Below are 17980 nucleotides of genomic sequence, written 5' to 3'. Positions count from 1 at the left end.
TTTATGGTTTGTAAACTAGGTGGTGGTGACAATTCAAAGAAATCACAGGTCGATAGAGCTGGTTCACAGGTTTTGGATAAACAATCATTTCCATCCCCCTGCCTTAGAAGAGCTTTGCAAAGAACTGGCCATTCTTCCCCACCCATGAAACCTGCAAGCCCATCCCTCCACGGCCCCACCTGTGAATAAATCTCATCACACCTGGACCCCTAACAGCTCTTTAGGTGGAGGCTGAATCTCTCCAAGAGGAATCCTTCTCCCTGGCCTTTTACTCCAGGTGCAGCCCAAGTGTCTGTCAACCCTGGGAGTCTGGTCCCTGCCCTCCTCAGAGTGGGCACAAACACAAATCAACGCGGAGCTGGGCCTGAAGCTGGAGAGATTCTGGGGAGACATGGCTTGAAAGAGGCCCCCTCAAGCACAGATTACAAAAAATGCGTATTAAGAAATCACCCCGGGGAGGCTGTGGGTACTGATGGTGGCAACAGAAGAATAGGAACCTACCTGGAGCTGGGGCGCTAAGATCCCCAGGGCATCCAGTGTTGGCTTCCGTGTAGGGGGATCTCTAGGGCCTCATGAGGTGAGGGCCTGAGGAGAGTGGGGCCCGGGCTCTTTTCAAGCCTCTGCCTGGGTCAGGCCCGGGGACATTGTGTGTGAATGAGTGCGTGGGGGGGGAGGGGGTGGATGAGGGCTAGGGGAACAGGGGGTTTCTCTTCCTCAGGAGGGAGAAGGAATATCTGGGGCATGATCCCAAACTAACAGATGAGGGGAAACAGATGACCCTGGCGTGGTCCGTAAGGAAGGACAAGGTTTGGGAGGGAGGAGTCAGGAAGGCCTCTTCTAAGGCGTAGCAGAGCACCGGCCAGGGGCTCGCGGTAGAGGCGGGGCCAACGCTCCCGCGCGCCGGGGGCGGGGGTCCGCTCCGGGAAAGCCGCGCCGCGGGGGCTGGGGCGGGGCTTCGGCGGCCCCGCCCCTCGCGCAGGTAGCCAATGGGCGCGGCGGTGCCGGGTGACGGAGGGAGCCGAAGTGCGAGTGCCGCGGCGGCAGCGGCGGCGGGCGGCCCTGCCCGAGCGTGAGGGTCTCGCTGGGGGGCGGGGGGCGCGAGGGCGCAGAGCCAGGGACCCTGGGACCCGGGAGGCGGTGCGGCCCGGGCCGCGGGAGGAGCGCGGGCGGCCCGGCGGCGGCGCGATGCCGCTCGCCCAGCTCAAGGAGCCCTGGCCGCTCATGGAGCTGGTGCCGCTGGACCCGGAGGTGAGTGAGCGGGGCGGAGGATGGGCGCCGGCGGGCGGCCGGCGAGCCTGGGTCCCCACAGGGGCGGGGCGGCTTGCGGAGCCGCTGCAGCCTGGCGGGCGCCCGCGAGGGCGCGAGTGCACTCCGATCACTTGCCTTCTCTTCGGCTCCACCCGCCCCCTCCATATCGCGCGCGCGCGTGTCTGTGTGTGTGTGTGTGTGTGTGTGTGTGTGTGTGTGCGTGCGTGTGTGTGTGCGAGGGACAGTTCCTCCAAGCGCCCAGGACCCCTTTAGCCTGGAGAGAAGATCCCGCGGGGCCGTGAGATCTGCCCACCTCACCCCACACACCTAGGACCCGTACCGGGAACTGTCGGAGCTTCCACTATCAGAGCAGATGGGCAGGGCTGAGGTGCCAGATGTCTGGGATTCTCCAAGAGAAGAGGGTCATGGGAACCCCACTTCTCCTTGACGTCTCCCAGTGTCCTACCCCAAGAGCTCCCGCGTCTCCGCTGCTGACCCTGGCAGGATTACCCCTCTTGACCCTTGGCAGTTGTGGAATGTGGGGTGACACCGCCCGTCTAGGGCTGAAACTTGGTTTTCTTTGCCCCGAGGCTAGGGCCAGAGGACACCTGTATCCCCTACCCCAGGCTGTGAAGAGAGTGGGGAAAACCCCTTAGACCTTGTGAAGATTATTCCTGGAGTCAGGGAGGACCTCAGTGCCTGCCTCCTTTCTTGGGAGCCCTTGCTTAGGAAGGGCTGGGCCCCTGGGGCATTTGGCCTCTATCACCTAACCTCTACCAGAAGCAGCTCCTGCCCTCCTCTGAGGATTCTGTGGTGCCAGGCCCTGGGATGCAGAAGGCCAGTGCTTCCTGTGCCCATTGACCCTCAGGGTCAAGGTCAAGACCCTGAACCAGCAGATTGAGAAAACTTTCCCCTCAGCCTCATGCTGGGAAGGAGGCAGGCGACACTCCTTTTCCAGAGGGGATGTGGGGGGTATACTGGGAGGGTGTGAAGACCTCAGTGAGCCCAGGAGCCAAGGTGATTTTCTCCTGGCTTTGGTCCCTAGCCCCTGCCTAGCTCCACTCCTCTGCCTTCTCTTACCTGGGGCAACCACCAGGTACCCTGCCTCTCAGGGCCACAGGTTGTGATCAGACTGAGGACCCCAGGTCCCCAGCACCCCAGGTGTGCTACCCCTTTAAAGGGACGGTCATGGCTGACACTGGCTATTGGAGGGTGGGCGCGGCAGGATTAGGTAACCAACCTGAAGGTGCAATTTGGAGTAAATTGCTCTGGGATCCCTGCCATGGGGTTTTTACAGGCCCTGCACGACTCTCGGAGGTTCTCTCGCTGACTCACCCTCTGAGGTGAGGAAAACTGCCCTCTGCAGTACCCCCCCCCCCCCCACCCTGCAGCCCTGGGGTATAAGGGCCAGGTTGGGGGGGGGCGCTCCGAGGTGGATTCCTTTGCCCTGGCATGCCCCTGAGACTTAGGCCTCCCTAGAGGAAGGTAGGCCGGGAAGGACTTAACCCAAGGACTTACCTTGGGTTATACTAGTAGGAAGACAGACACCCAGGAGCTTGATTCCCAGCGCAGGGCACTACTTCCTGCTTCCCTTTGGGGAATCCTGGGGCAGGGGCCAGCTTAACCAGGATTAAACAGGAAACTCAACTCAGTTTTGAGTACTACTGTACCTGAGCTCTGTGAGAGGTGAAGCCTGGTTTGCTTCCTAGGATTGGGGGGTGGGGGGGGGTCATGATTTCTCAGAGTTTCACCTTGGGAAGACTGTGTGACCCTCAGTCGGTCCTTAGCTTCTCTGCACCTCTGTTCCTCCAGTGGCCAGGGCTGGGTTCTAGCTTCATGCTTCCTGGGCCTGAGAGGTGCAGAGCCCTGGGCGCTGCTGCCTCTTCTCCCCCTCCCCCACTCCATGGAAGTGCCAGGCGACTGGGTGTTATTGTTTGGGTAATAGGAGCCATGGGGCAGCCAGGGCACCGGTTGGACTGTTCTCACTGGAGAACAGGGCCTCGCTGTTCTTAGCCAGGTGACATGTAAGCGATATAGTAGCCTGACCTACAGGTACAGACGCTGCCACCAGCTCCCGGCCAGGAATGAGGCAGGCAAGGGGCCGGTGGGGGCATTTGGCCGAGGCTTGGGATCTAGACTGCCCTGTCCTCCCCATGACGCTGCCGAAAATGGGCTGCTGGGAGGCAGGGCCTGGGCCCAGGTGGAAGTGTGGGTGAGGATTCTGCCTGGGCCTTCCCTGGCCCTGCTGAAAGCAGTAACCTTGTGTTTAGGCCCAGCCCTGCTGTGCACAGAGCTTCCGTGTATGCCACCTACCCTGCTTCACTTATGTCACCTCATTAAAATAAAATAATTCTTGAAACAACTTCTCAAAGTAGGGATTATTGCCGGGCCTGGCTGGCTCAGTCAGTAGAGCATGCGACTCTTGATCTCAGGGTTGTGAGTTCAAGCCTCGTGTTAGGTGAAGAGCCTCTTAAAAAAAAAAAAAAAAAAAAAAAAAAAGGGATTATTACCCCCGTGTTCATATGGAACAGCTAAACTCGGAGAAGAACTTGCCTGTGAATTAATGCAGAGACAGACTGGGAACCCAGATCTCTCACTGTCTTCCACCAAGTTTTTTTGGGTGGGGGTGGAGGTGGGGGTGGCAAAGTTGGGGAAGGGCTGGGATCACACTGGCCCAGGTGGAAGGTACTCCAGGAGAGGCTCCGGATGTTGGCAGACTCTCCATGTCCCGCAGGGCCTCTGTCCAGCCTTTTCAGAGGGCTGGTGGTGCCAGCCAGCCCTGGCACCTGGCCCCCAGCCTCCAGCAGCGTGCAGGGCTGCCAGTGCTGGGCTCTGAACCCAGCCCCTGGGGCTGCTTCCTGCCTGTGGGGCACGTGCTGTCTTTGTCCATCTGCTGCCCGGCCTCTCCAGACGCTGCCCTGGGCCCCTCTTCTCAAGGCAGAGCTGCTTGGGTGGGAAGGAAGGATGCCTTTTGGAATCCATCTCTGAGTTCTGGGGAGGGGGCACAGTGGTCTGGGGGCCTTAGAGCACTCCTATGAGCAGTGCTGTCTGAGGAAGAGCAGGGAGAGTGGGAGAGGTCAGAGAACCCTTCCTATACCAGATGTTTTAGACAAGGTCTTTCATTAGTATACTGCAAGGTCAAGATCATTGTCCCCTTTCATTCATTTACTCATTCATTCAGCAAATATTTATTGAGTACTGTCACGTGACAAGTTCTATGCTAAGCAACAGTGCAGCTGTGAACAAGACAGACCTGGCTTCGTAATACAGATGAGAAAACTGAGGGTCAGAGAAGTGATATGACAGACCCAAGGTCAGAGTGTGTGGCTGGCAGAGCTGGGATTAGCAGTATGTCTTCGTTGCTGCAGAACTGTGTTCTCTCCACCGTCTGTGCAGTAGTAAGGCCAGAGAGGCACTTGGACCCTGCCTTCTCAGGACCCTGGCTCTGGGGGGGGATACTCACCTGTGGTCTCTTTGCACTCCCAGTCCTTTCTCCAGGGCTGCCTATCCCCTTCTAGAAGACTTGTGCATCAGCTGTTACAGGCATGGGGTTCCATGAGGATGACACCCAGGCCAGAGACCCTGGGGCTGGAGGCAGCCAAACAGGGCCTGTGTGGTTCCTTGAATCATGCAGGATACTGCTCAGTAAGCCCACACTTCTGGGTACATCCATGACCTCATCACACCCCTCATTGGGGATTTAGGCTTGCAGCCATGTGACTTTGGGTTTTAGCCCCATGTCTGTCACATGCTAGCCGAGGGACCTCATGTAAGTCCCTTAACTCTCTGAGCTTCATCTGAAAAATAGGAGTAATAGACCCTGCTCTGGCCTTCTTGCTCTCTTTACTGAGCCGAGCTTTCATTTGACAAACCATGCTCTGGACCCTGAGCTGGGTGCTAGGGAGGTAATGATGGATAAGCTATGCTTCTTCCTGAGTTAACCTATGGCTTGCTCGGTACTGTGGGGCCCAGAGGAGGGAGGAAAGGACTTGAGGCTTTGTGAACAGAGAAGAGGACATTGGAAGTGAGTCCTGAAAGAAGACCAGGAATTTGCCAAAGGGACAAGACAGGAAGGGTTTTCTTGGTATTAGGAGCCACCATGAAGATAGCTTGGGGATATGAAACAAGCTGGTCTTCTGAAGGTCCCAGGTCATTCAGTTAAGCTCAAGAAGAGGGCCCAGTAATAATAATGGCTATTGTTTGTGAACCAGTTATGTGTCAGGTGTAGATATTTATAGGCATTATTTTGTTTGCTTCTTATAGCCACCCAGTGAGATACATTACTTTTATCCCCATTTCACAGATGAGGAAACTGAAGCCCTGAGAAATGAAATAACCTCAGGGTCATGCAGCAGTAGAAGCCAGAATTTGAACTCAGAAGGTCAGGTTCTAGAACCCACATACTAATCACCTGTGTTGAGCAGTTGGGATGATGGCCTTGGATGTCATGCCAAGAAGCTGGGTCTTTATTCTATAGACAGTGAGAAGTCATGGAAGGGTTTGGGGCCTGGTACATAGAAGATTCTCAATAAGGAGTGAATCACCAAGAGAGTTGATTGCTCAAGTGCAAGGGTCACAGTTGAGTTTTAGGAAGGATAGGGGTTTGGAATGGGGAAGGCAGGGGGCTGGTGTGCATGGAGGCTGTTGTGACCATCTGTGGATTCCACATTTCCATAATTGTGGAATTATGTCAAGAGTCTAGAATGCTGGGTGAAATGGAACTCAATATATAAATGTACCGTGCACCCCACCCCTCCTCCCTGGCCCTGATCAACCCAGCCCTCTCCCCAGGTCGCTGAGAGAGGACAGCACGTATATGTATGTGTGTGTGGAGGGGCCTGCAGAACAGTGGTCCCTGGGGAGGACTGGGGGCATTAAAGAGGCTCACGGGGGCAGGATGTCCTGGGAGCGGCAGGGAGGAGCTGCTCCAGGAGCAGGGAGATTATGTAATGGGCAGAGCACAGCTGTGCCTGCTTCTGCCAAGCAAAGCCACAGCTGCCCTGTGGACCCAGCCCCTGGCTCCAAAGTCCTGACCTGCCCTAGGCTGGGTCTTGCTACCGGTAGGAGCCTCTGTCTGCCTCACCACACTTCTGCTTGCCAAGAGGGGTGGGGACAGCTCCTTTCTGCTTCCCAAGGCCTGGTTACTCACCTCATATCACACAGGAAAGGGATGGGCTGGGTTTGGTGTACCCCTGAGGGCGAAGTCTAGGGGATGGAGAAAGCAGGACTACCTAGAGAATGGCCCATTGCCTGCCTCTCTACAGGTAGTTCCCCCGCTGGGGTGTGGGCTCCTTTTCAGCAGACCTTTTTTTTTTTTTTTGAGCACCTCCTGGGTGTCAGAGACCAGATTTTGAATCCCCACTTACAAGTTATGAGACCTTAGGTGCCATCATACGCCCCTCTGAACCTCAGTTTCTTCTTCTGCCAAATGGGGCCGGGGCCTACCTACCAGATCATGAGGATTTAACGGTACCACAGGTGTGAGGCAGCGAGCCCAGGGCCTGGCATGTGGCAGGGGCTTAGAAGAGAGCAGCTGTTAGCACCAAGTCCTAATCTCTGTCCTCCCAGGACTCCCCGTTTATTAGAAAGGGCGAGCCTATGTGTAAATAGTCCCTGCAGCGTGACACATGGTACAGTGAAGGGACGCAGGGGCACAGTGGGGCAGCAGCAATTCTGCCTGGCAAAGACAGGGAAGGGGTCCCAGAGTGGGGCAAGGACAGGGTAGCCACCATCTCCAGGCTGGACTTTCCCAGACTTTGTCCCCTTACATCCCTGCAGCAATTCTGGGAGGTGGGTATGACTATCCCCATGTTACAGGTCAGGGGACTGAGGCCTCTTGCTGTTGGTTATTTGGTACAGAATCACGCAGTTTGTCTCCGGCAGAGCTGGGAGCCACACACGTCCTTTCCTTCTCACTGGGGGGAGATGACATTTAAGCTCAGTCTTCAAAGATGAGGGGTTTGCTAGGCTGAGAGCACAAGGGAGGGAGGATTGGGAAATGCTGGTGAGGGACTGGCCCAGGAGGGCACTTTGATACCTATGCCCTTACAGTGAAAATGGAGGTAGAGGGCCCCTGCCTACATGGCCTCCCTAGCTACTGGGGGCAGCCATGGGCATGGGTTCTGGCAGGGTCTGTTTTCGCTCTGTCCCACACTGGTAAGTCCTGGTAATGTTTCCCTATCTCCCTTTTCTTTTCCAGAATGGACAGACCTCGGGGGAAGAAGCTAGACTGCAGCCATCCAAGGTGAGGACCGAGGCAGGCACCCTGAGCAAGGGACCATTTGCATGGCTTTGGAGGAGGAGGGAGGCCTGCCCAGCTCAGCCTTCCTCTCTGGTCCCACGGAATCCTCGAGGTGACCCTGTGCACAGAGATCACTTGTTCCAACCTTCCTATTTCTGTCTTTCTTTTTTTTTAAGACTTTATTTTTTTAAGTAATCTCACACCCACCGTGGGGCTTGAACTTACAATTTCAAGATTAAGAGTCACATGCTCTACCGACTGAGCCAGCCAGGTGCCCCTCAACCTTCCTATTTCTTAGGTGAGGGGACTGCGGCCCAGACAGGGTCAGGAGCAGAACCCAGGCTAGAACTCTGGCTTCTCATTACTCAGGCCACTTCCTTGGTTTATTCACTCACAGAAGTAAGGAAAGGGCTGAAGGGGTGATGGGAGAGGCTCAGATCAGCTGGGCTTTCATGCAGGCCTGGAATCATCTGGGTATATGGTGCTGGTGCATGAAGGAAGGGAATCTGGTGGCCTCTCATGTCTAACCAGGGCCCAGTGCCTGGCCTGTGGCCCATCGGCCATTTCTCTGGGTTCCCATATCCCAGCCCTAGGCTGGTTCCCTCACCCCTACTATCTTTGCTTCCCTGGGCACCTCCCTTTAGCCCTTCAACCCCTGTTCCTGGTTTTGTGTGTTGACAAAAGCACCAGGGGCTGGGTGACAGTTGTGTGACCTTGGGTGGGTCCTTTGTGCTTTCTGGGCTGGGCTTTCTCATCTCTGTGCCCAGTTTTCAGGAGCTGTGAGTTTCCAGAACTACTGGCTGGGGTAGGGGTGCTTAGGAAGTTGCTTGGGCAGGACAGAGGATGGGTTCTGGCAGTAGAGCAGACCGTTCAAGTCCTGGTTCCACCCTCACCATTTGGCCAGAGGTCTTCTCCCTTCTGAGTCTCCATTTCCTGTGTAAATTTCCAATCTGTAAATTGGGGATAATGGTATCTACCTCACAAGAGTGATGGGAGGACAGATGAGGTAGTAACTGCCTGGCACACTGACTTCAGCACCAGCAGTGTGAGCACTCAGCTTCAGTTCCCTCCCGTGGCCACACCCTCTACATCTGGGTTGGCCTGGGCACTACACCTGCCATAAACTTGACCTTTGAAATAGACTCAGGGCTGGTCCTGATGTTTGTCTTATCTCATCCTCCTAAGATAAGGGAGCTGAGCTTCCCAGGATAGGGCAAGGTAAGATCAGTAGGCTCCTTCCCCCTCCTCTGATGGTTACTGTGGCCACCTTGGCCACCAGAGGCCAGACCAAGTGGTAGGGGACTGGGTCCCTTGGTTTGCCTCGGCCCCACGTCTGGAGAATCTCCTCCCACAAAGTAGCGCTTGCTAGTTGCTTAGTAACAAAATGAAGGGGTTCAAAGAAGAACCAGGATGTTCAGATCTTGGGGCTTAAGTTCTGGGGGTTGCAGAAGAGCTTGCAGCTTTGGGGGAGCAGGGAGTAAGTACAGCTTCTCACCTCAGGAGCTAGAGGGACTTGTTGGGAAAGAGTGAGAGCTTACCCCGCCAGGTAACCTACATTTGATCCCAAGCCTATGACCCTTGCTCTCTGGCAGAAGACCCTGGGATGGGAAGAGAGACAAGGCTGGAGATGGATAGGCAAGGAGAGCTTTGAATGCCACTTTTAGGGATAGAAAGAGCTTAACCCATACCAGGAGCTTTGCGTTTAGTTTTTACAACACCCCTGATACAGAAATTGTTACCGTCCCCATTTTACAGATGAGAAAATTGAGGCCCAAGGTCACATAGCTGGTGAGCAATGGAGTCAGGTCTTGCTTGACCACAGAGCTCACACTTCTCCCAGCCCAGAGAACGCTGCGTGCTGAAGAGGGGGCATATCGGATCCCTGTGATCCCAGGTTCCACCATTTCCAGGCATCTGCTTCATCTATCTTTTCTGTTGCCCCTAGAACCTCACAGTATCCCCATTGCCCACTTCTGGGCTCCACACACCAGGGGGCGCTCAGCCCGTGGTCAGGACCTCATCGCTTTGTGCAGTGGAATGAAGGGGCAGCAGGCCAGTTTATCCTTTGCTTCATCAGACTTTTGGTGCACCTTGCAGCAGCACTAGGGGACCCTGAAATGAGGTCAATACCCCCAGCCCCAGGGAGCTTGCAGACTTAGGGAGAGGGTGGAGACAGGAAAGCTGTATGGTGGGCACTGTGATGGGGAAGAACATGACTGTAGGCACAGAGAATCTCCATTCTGTGCCAGGCCCCATTTTGGGCACTTTCCAGGTACCCACATTTCTCCCGGTGACATGGTAAGATGAGCACGTCCTGGGGAGCCCAGCCAGGGGCATCTGCGCTCAGGGCTGAGCATGGACCACATGGATGGTCACTGCTGTGTGTGGCAGAGGAAGGAGAGTTGTGGTGGGCTGTAGGGCACCAGGCCACCTTCTCTGCAGAACTGGCACTTGGCTGGGCCTCGAAAAGCAGGATTCGGCAGCTCCAGAGAGAATTGGGCCTTCCAGGCAGAGAGGAGACAAGAAGAGGCACTTGGGAGTCAGGCGTTCTGAAGTCAGAATCCTGCCCCTCTTTCTTGTTTGCCGCAGAACTTGGGCAAGTGATTTGCCCTTCTGAGGGTCAGGTGCTTTTCCTGTAAGAGAAGAATAGGGTCCACCCCTCAGGGCCATCTGGAGGAGGGAATGTGACATGGCATAAATTAATCCCACAAAGTTTGGTGTGATTGTTTTTTTCCTTAAAGATTTTATTTTTAAGTAATCTCTACACCCAGTGTGGGGCTCTCACTCACAACCCCGAGATCAAGAGTTCCCCGCTGCACCAACTGAGCCAGCCAGGCCCCCCAAGTTTGGCGTAATGCGTGTTTATTTTATTTATTTTAGGCAGAAAGGGGGATTGGGGTTTTCGCAGCCATAGTATAGACAGCAGCCTAGGGCAAGAGCTCCCAGATCCCTTCCGCGCCCTTGCGCACCTGGTGCCCTCAGGCACGCTGGGGCTCCGCTCACCCTCCCTCCCTCCATGACAGTGGACCAGGCATCCCAGGCCCCCTCCCCCGGCTATCTCCGGAGCTGGACCCCTTTGAAGCGCCTGCAGGTCTATTTTGAGAGCTGAGCATTTCCCCCCTCCCCTCCTCTCTTCCTGTTTATGAAACCCTGATCCATCCCGGATCCCTCATGCTACCCTGGCCGGAGCACAAGCAGGATGTGACTGTGGACTTCGGGGAGCCTTGGAAGCCTCAGGTGTTGGGGGGGAACTTCCCTTGGATTGGCCAGGGTAAGCTAGCCCACCCTCCCAGGTCCTGGAACCACGTGGCTGGGCTGTGTCCCTTCGGACTGCCCAAGGGAACTCTGCAGCAGGAAGACTGCCCATCTTATCAAGGGAGAAGTCCTGTTTACAACATCCCTTTGTCTTTGTGGCCCGCTTTATTTGCAACAGCCTTCCGAGGGTTGAACATTTAGTTTTAACCTCTGCTTTACAGAGGGGGAGACTGAGGCTCAGACAGGGAAGTGAATTTGCCTGGTAGCACTCAGCTAATGAGTGGACAGTTCTTAACTTCCTACCCTGTACTCCTGGCCTCAGCCTCTTCATGCTGGTCCCTCTCTACATGGAGTGTCTTTTTTTCCTCTTTTCTGCCTGGCCAACTCCTATTCATTCTCAGGGTTTAGCTGGACCGCCCTCTCTGTGGAAGGTACTTTGGGACCTCACCCTAGGCAGATAGTTACTGCCTCTGGGCACCTACAGCACCTCCACTGCAGCCTGAGAGTTGTGTTTTGTTATATATTTTCAAGAGCTGCCTGAGAACAAGGCTTGAGTCTGTGCCCCTCCTCTGATTGGCTTCCTGGCTTGGGGACCGAGCAGGACCCCAGTATCTGTGAGCGATGCCCAAAGGGGAAATAGGCTCGCAGGGAGGGTGATAATGAAACGCTTGAGTGTAGGCTTCAGTCCCCCTTTCTAGCTATGTGGCCTTGGGCAAGTCACTTTCTGAGTCCAGTTTTCGCATCTCTGGAATGGGGTGACAGTATCTGCCTCGGAGCTAAGGCACAGGACCTGGTAGAACCCATGCCGGTAGAGGCTGAAGGAAAGGATGACTCTGGTGCAGTATTTGCTCAGTTTGTAAGGAGCACAGTTCTTGTCACTCATGCCAGGCCTGGCCCAGTGCAGCAAGGCCACCTGGGAACTGTGGCCCCCTCCTCACCTCCCCAGAGGCCTGCTAGGAGACATAGCCAGAGCTATCTGTCCTCCCAGAGGGGGTGGGCCTGGGAGGCCCTGCCTATACTGCCAGCCGGGGAAGGGGCTGTGGGTGTCCGTTACAGCCAGGATTGGCAGCTGGGCTCCAGCTGGTGGAGGGAGGCCTGGGGTGGGGACCCTAGGGACCAGGGATCAGGCCAGGGGGCTCTGGGCTTCTCTCCCAGCTGCCCTGTGGGAGGAAGTAGATAAGAGGAAGTATCTATAGGGGGGAATGGGGCAGGGACCAAGGGATGTGGTCTGGTGCCTGTCCTCCCCCACTCCTGCCACCAGAGGCCTCACAGCCCCAGCACATACCCTTCAGCGAAGGCAGCTCTGAGACTGTTTCCTTCCTGTTGCCCCTTCCTGTACCCTGCTGGCCACAGAGTCTTCCTTTGCTTCTGAGGGATTTGAGGGTTGGTGGGGGGCCCAACTGGCTCTGGCCCAGAGCACTTTGGGGCTCCCAGGGCCGTCCCATCCTCCAGATCCCTGCCTGCAGAAGCTGGGTACAACGAGCTGTCTGTCTAAGGAGACGTCTTTCACAACCCGCGGCAGGCCGTCATCAGGCTGTCGTTGGAGCCCCTTTGAGGACTGGAAGGGGAAGTCCGTGTGTACGTGGGAGCGTGTGTTTCCACATGTCTGTGGAAATGGTTTCCGATCATCAGCCTGTTTATATTTGTGGGCGTGCCAGTTCCTGTGGGTGTACTGGTGGGACTGGTGCGGCCAGGCCACGTGGAAGGGGGCTGGGCCTGGTCAACCCCTGCCCTACTGCTACCTGCTCCTTCTCTCAGACTTCTGTGAGGTCCTTGCTAGGCCCTTTTGCCCCCCACCCCCCCCCACCCCCCCCACCCCCCCCACCCCCCCACCCCACCCCCCACCCCCCCACCCATCCCAGGGCCCTGGACTGGCGGGCTTCTGCAAGGCAGGGCTGGGGGCGGTGCTGCCTGTGCTATGGGCTGCCATTTTGGGTGGGCCCAGCCATAGGAAGGTCACTATGGGGGGAAGAAGCTCCTGCACTCTGAGCTGGGGCATTCAGAGTCTGTGGCCTTGCTGACTTCTGCCGCACATTCTCTCAAAGGGATGTTTGCAGGTGCTGGGATGCCCAATGTGTCACTGCCTCATTGCTTTGTGACTTTTATCTGTGTTCTAGTCTCCCCTCCTTAGGATCAGAGGAGTCGAGGAAGGATTTATCCCTGGGCCCCCCCGGAGTCATGGGCTTGGGGTCTACAATGTCCCCTCCTCAGCAGGGGAGCCTGACCCATCTTCTGTCCCTCCTCCCTGCAGAGGGGGAAGTGAGAAGGAGGGGGTCAGGGACCCTGCCTTCTGGGCCGGGAAGGCTGAAAAAGCAGAAGTAGACGAGTAACAGGGCCCTCTGGCCACCGGCTTGAGCCCCACCATGCAGACCCCGGCAGATTTCCCCAGGGTTGAGAGAGACTCACTCCCCTGTCCCAGAAAGGTGAGCAGAGGGTTGGCCTGCCTCCAGCAGCGTCTGTCACCATGACCCTGGGCAAAGAATGGGTTTGGGAGTGGCTTTGTCCCCTGGGGTTTCCGGGTGACTGCTTCTGTCCCGAGGGAGTGTTCTCGGAGGCAGACAGGCAAGTGGAGGCTCAAACCTCAGGGCGGGGTGGGCAAGGGTTGCTGTGTGGCTTTGGCTCACCTCAGCCCCTCTCTGAGCCCGGCTTTCTGCCTGTCCCACACAGGGTGATACTCAGGGGCCTGATTAGCATGCAGCTTCTTAGAGCTGCAGCTTTTGTGACTGTTCAAGGTCCCCTGAAGATGGGGCTGTGTCTGTCAGGGTCTAGACCTAGAATGGGAAGTCCCTGGACCCACCCCAGTACTGAGGGAGGGGGTGGGCTTGGATGGGCAGGGCAGGGCTCTGACTGACTTACCTGCCCACCCTTTCCTGGCCACTTGAGGCCCGCTGACCCCAGGCCAGGCAGTAACTGGAGGAAGGATTTGAGTTTAAGCCTGCTCTGCCACTGGTTCACTTTCAGCCTGGGTGAGTCACTGTCCTCTGGGCCTCGGTTTCCTGTTTCTGAAATGGGGATAACAGCTTTTGGGAAATTTGGATCAGAGTCAAAGCCATCAGATTGCATTCAGGAGATGTTCCTCTCAGTCCACTATCTTAGTCCAGGGCCCTGGCATAGGAAGAGACCTCAGAGGTGTGTCTGCCACAAATGCTGGACTGTCCCCCCCCCAGCGCTGGGTGTTTGCAGGTGATGTCTCTGCACCTCTTTTCCCACCCCCTGGCAGACCAGCAAGAACCCAGAGCTCTGCCATTGAGTCCAGGGTCTGACTGTCTGCATGTCTTTCCTGCCTGTGTGTATGGCTTGGGTATCTGTCAGTCTACTTGGGCCTCACTGTCTCTTTCTGCCACCCACCTGCTTCTGTTCCTGTTTCTGTCTCCATTTGATGAGTGCCTATCTTCACCTGTTGGGTACATCTCACATGTCGGGTGCCTGTTGGGTTGTGTCCCCTTCTGTCTCTGCCTGTTGAGTACGTGTCCCATCTGTCTCCACCTGTTGGATGCAAGCCCCCATCTGCCTCTGCCTGTTGGGTCCCCATCTGTCTCTGCCTGTTGAGTTTGTATCCCCTTCTGTCCCTGCCTGTTGGATATGTGTCCCCATGCACCTCTGCTTGTTAAATATGAGTTCCCTCCTGCCTCTGCTTATGGGGTACTTGTTGGATATGTATTCTTCCTACCTCCCCTTGCTGGACATGTATCCCTATCCATCCCTGATTTGGGGGCATGCGTCTCTGCCTGTTAGATGCCCATCTTCATCTGTCTTTACCTATTGATGCCTGCCTCTGCCTGTTGGGTGACCCTCTTTATCTGCCTCTACATGTTGGGTGTCTGTCTTTGCCTGTTGGGTACCTGTCTACCCCTCAGCAGCTGGGTTGGCCTGGGGCTTTCCCTTTGGGACCCACAAGGAGGGTTGGGGGGAAGGGCCTGAGGGCAGCCCTCAGGCAGTGGGGAGGGGGGAAAAGAGAGGAAGGGAACGTGGTGAGATTGTAGGCCTGGAGCTGGGAAACCACAGGCCCTGAGTGATTGGCGGCCCTGAGCAGGGCCCAGCCCCCGCCCTCACCCTGCACATCCGCCTTGGGCCTGGCCACCTCCGAGGCAGCCCCTGACGCTGCCTGCTCCTGCCATGGTGCCTCGGCCCTGCCGGGCGAATGGAGCAGGATCCCAAGCCGCCCCGCTTGCGGCTCTGGGCCCTGCTCCCCTGGCTGCCCAGGAAGCAGCGGCCCAGGATCAGCCAAACCTCTCTGCCTGCCCCTGGCCCTGGCTCTGGCCCCAGGCAGGACTCGGTGAGTGTGCCCAGATGTCTGGTCTTGGCCTGGCTATGGCCCTTGGAGCAGGTGCCTGGGCAGCCAGTTTGGCCTCAGTTGGCTGTGGACTCTCCAAGCCCAGGCCTGGCCCTGCTGGATGACTGGACCCTGCCCAGGTTTGCTTCCTAGGGAAGTGAGGAGGCACTTCGGGGCTCTAGAGCAATACCAGCAGATTGGAGGGAGGGCAGAAGGGTCCTAGAACAGCTAAGACCGGGCAAGGGGTTTTTAGTAGACTTCTATGACGGAAGTTTCTATGGGTGGATCGTGGAGTCTCTAGGCCTCTGCTCCTTTCTACCCCAGACTGGCACTTGGGTTGGCCGGGGGAGCCTCTGGTGACTTTTGGGTCCCTGTGCATCTCAGCCCTGTCCCTCTGGCCAGAAGGGTCCTGTCGTCCATTCTGACCAGGAACAAAAGCCCAGCTCTACCTCCCCAGTCTGAGCACAAACTCTACTTCCTATTGTGGCAGAACCAAAACCTTTGCAGCAGGGGAGGGGAGCCCCACAGGGAGGGCCTGCGCAGAGCTTTGGGCCTCAGCCAGAGCCTGGGGTTGGCTCCACCTGGCTGTGCCTGGGCATCCCTTTGGGCCTCTCCAGGCCAGCACAGCTGGAGCAAGAGGAGCAGTGCCTCACCTGACTCAGCACCTTGGTAGTTTGACCCTCCCTGGCCCTTGAGGCCCTTTTGGTATTGATGAGCCAGGAGGCTGGCCCCTTCAGCATAGCTGTCTGGTGCTGCTGGCAGGGCCCTGTCTGCTGAGGTCTAGTGGGAGCGGGCTTGGATGGGGACCATTCCCCCGGCCGGCCCGGATGAAACCCACCATGCCCACCAGCTCTATCCCTCTATCAGGATGAGGGCATCCTCAAGGAGATCTCCATCACGCACCACGTCAAGGCTGGCTCTGAGAAGGCCGACCCATCCCATTTTGAGCTGCTCAAGGTTCTGGGCCAGGGATCCTTTGGCAAAGTGAGTTCTGAGCCCACAACTGGGAGGGCAACACTGATCATGTCAGAGGTGGGGATGAGGGGTCACCCTGGGGCTCAGGATCTGAGGGCAAGGGTTGCTGGGTCTGAGGGGGGGACAGGAGGTCACCTTGGCACCCAGGGAGGGCAAAAGGTCAACCTGGGACTCGGGGACGTCAGAGGTCAGCCTGTGCCCTGGAGGATGGAAGCTGATGGGCTCGGCCCCCCTCCCCAGCTTCTCCTCTGCTTTTTCCCCACTGCTTTCTCAGGTCTTCCTGGTGCGGAAGATCACCCGACCTGACAGTGGGCACCTGTATGCCATGAAGGTACTAAAGAAGGCAACGCTGAAAGGTGAGTGGAGGTCCCCTCCCCATGCAGAGCCCAGACTGGGCCCCAGATTGTGGGAGACAGCCCAGCTCTCAAGGTGTTGGGTCTGACAGAGAAGGCAGTTCTATCTCCAGCAGTACCTGGTCTGAAGGTAGAGAAACAGGCCTGTCCTCAGCCACCCCTTACTCCCTATCCCACCCCATTGCAAAGACGGGGTCCCTTTCGAAGAAAAGACTTCTGGGGAATAACCGCATCCTTCCCCTCCCCCACCCCCAAGCCAGCCACCAATTACCATAGCTGAAGGTGAATGTCTAGAAGGAGGCAGGGGGTGAGTGCAGTATGTTTGTGGCAGGGGCCTTCACACCCCTGATACTCAGGTTACTTGGGCAGAGTTGCTTCATGAGGGAGACCTCTCAGGGTGGAGAAAGGTGTTGGGGAAGAGGCAGGGAGTCCAGGCAAGCAGCTAGGGCAGGCAGGAGAGAGTGAGTTGAGGCAGGGCCACAGAGATGGACAGCAGGGAGGTTCAGAAGGGAGCCCAAGGCCAGGTCTAGAATTCCACGGCTCACAAAGTGTATTGCTGTGGTTGGTAGTGGACTCTGGGCTGGCAGTGACCCTGACCAGGTGGAGTAGGCCCTGGCTGAGGGGAGGGAGGGAGGATCAGAAGTGTTGGCCTTAGGGACTTTAGGGGTCATGTGGCCCATAAAGTGCTGTCTGTGGGGTACTGTGGTTTTGGTGCCCTAAGGCCAGGCTGTAGGGGTAGAAGTCATTCCCCAGCAGGGGTGATGGGAGCCATGATGGAAAAGGATGAAGGACTTGGTCGCTGCTGTGAAGGTCCCCAGGCTGGGGCGGGAGTGGCTGTGTCGACCCTGCAGCGTGGTGCACTTGGTGCTGTGAGTGAGAAGCCCAGGGGAGAGTGGGTTGCAGCCTCACAGAAGGAGTAGCCATTTGAGCTGTGCCTTGAGAAGGATCAGTTAGGAGTTCTCCAGAATGAAAATAGTAGAGGGAGGGTTCCCCGGGAAGGAGGAGCTGTTGGCCCGAGCAAAAGTGTAAAAAATGTAAGGTATATTTGGCCAACAGCGGCAGGAATAGTTAACTCCAGCATGGTCCATGCCACACCTGGTAAGGGAAACGAAAAAATTAAAATCGAAGGCAAAAAGTGCTCTGAAGGAGCAAAGCACAAGCCCTGCAGGAGAGAGGGCCCTAATTTAGCTTGGCAGTTTAAGGAAGACTTCCTGGAGGAGATGAGGCCTAAGCTGAGTCAAAGAAGAACCTGCTGGTGATCAGAATGCCTAGGGGGGCGCCTGGGTGGCGCAGTCGGTTAAGCATCTGACTTCAGCCAGGTCACGATCTCGCGGTCCGTGAGTTCGAGCCCCGCGTCAGGCTCTGGGCTGATGGCTCGGAGCCTGGAGCCTGTTTCAGATTCTGTGTCTCCCTCTCTCTCTGCCCCTCCCCCGTTCGTGCTCTGTCTCTCTCTGTCCCAAAAATAAATTAAAAAAAAAAAAAAAAAAAAAAAATAAAAGAATGCCTAGGGACTTTCATTCGTTAAAAAAAAAAAAAAAAAAGAGTATGTGGGGGTGTCTGCTCAGACACACGAGTCTGATTTTTAGGCCCAATGACTCTGCCTAACTAGCTCCCAAGTGACTGTTCTCTCCATCC

At 56.5% G+C, this 17980-nt stretch overlaps 1 protein-coding gene across 7 annotated transcripts in view; it reads left to right on the top strand.

Moving 5' to 3' along the window:
* Positions 1 to 17980, top strand: part of RPS6KA1 (ribosomal protein S6 kinase A1) — a 56267-nt gene that overhangs the window by 13354 nt on the left and 24933 nt on the right. Inside the window, exons 1-4 of one of the 7 annotated variants that reach the window (XM_060622617.3) lie at positions 1007 to 1248; positions 7448 to 7492; positions 15885 to 16001; positions 16267 to 16348. In XM_060622617.3, the coding sequence (XP_060478600.1) occupies positions 1186 to 1248; positions 7448 to 7492; positions 15885 to 16001; positions 16267 to 16348 (307 nt within the window). In that variant the 5' untranslated portion in view covers positions 1007 to 1185. Of the gene's footprint in view, positions 1 to 1006; positions 1249 to 7447; positions 7493 to 12995; positions 13168 to 13627; positions 13711 to 14715; positions 15021 to 15867; positions 16002 to 16266; positions 16349 to 17980 lie in introns of those variants that run through there. The other 6 variants (XM_060622622.3, XM_060622618.3, XM_060622619.3 and 3 more) reach the window with 6 other exon arrangements.

Source organism: Panthera onca, chromosome C1 (assembly GCF_046562875.1).
Source record: "Panthera onca isolate mPanOnc1 chromosome C1, mPanOnc1 haplotype 2, whole genome shotgun sequence".
In the NCBI taxonomy this organism is placed as follows: Eukaryota; Metazoa; Chordata; class Mammalia; order Carnivora; family Felidae; genus Panthera; species Panthera onca.
This window is presented reverse-complemented; position numbering and strand designations above follow the sequence as displayed.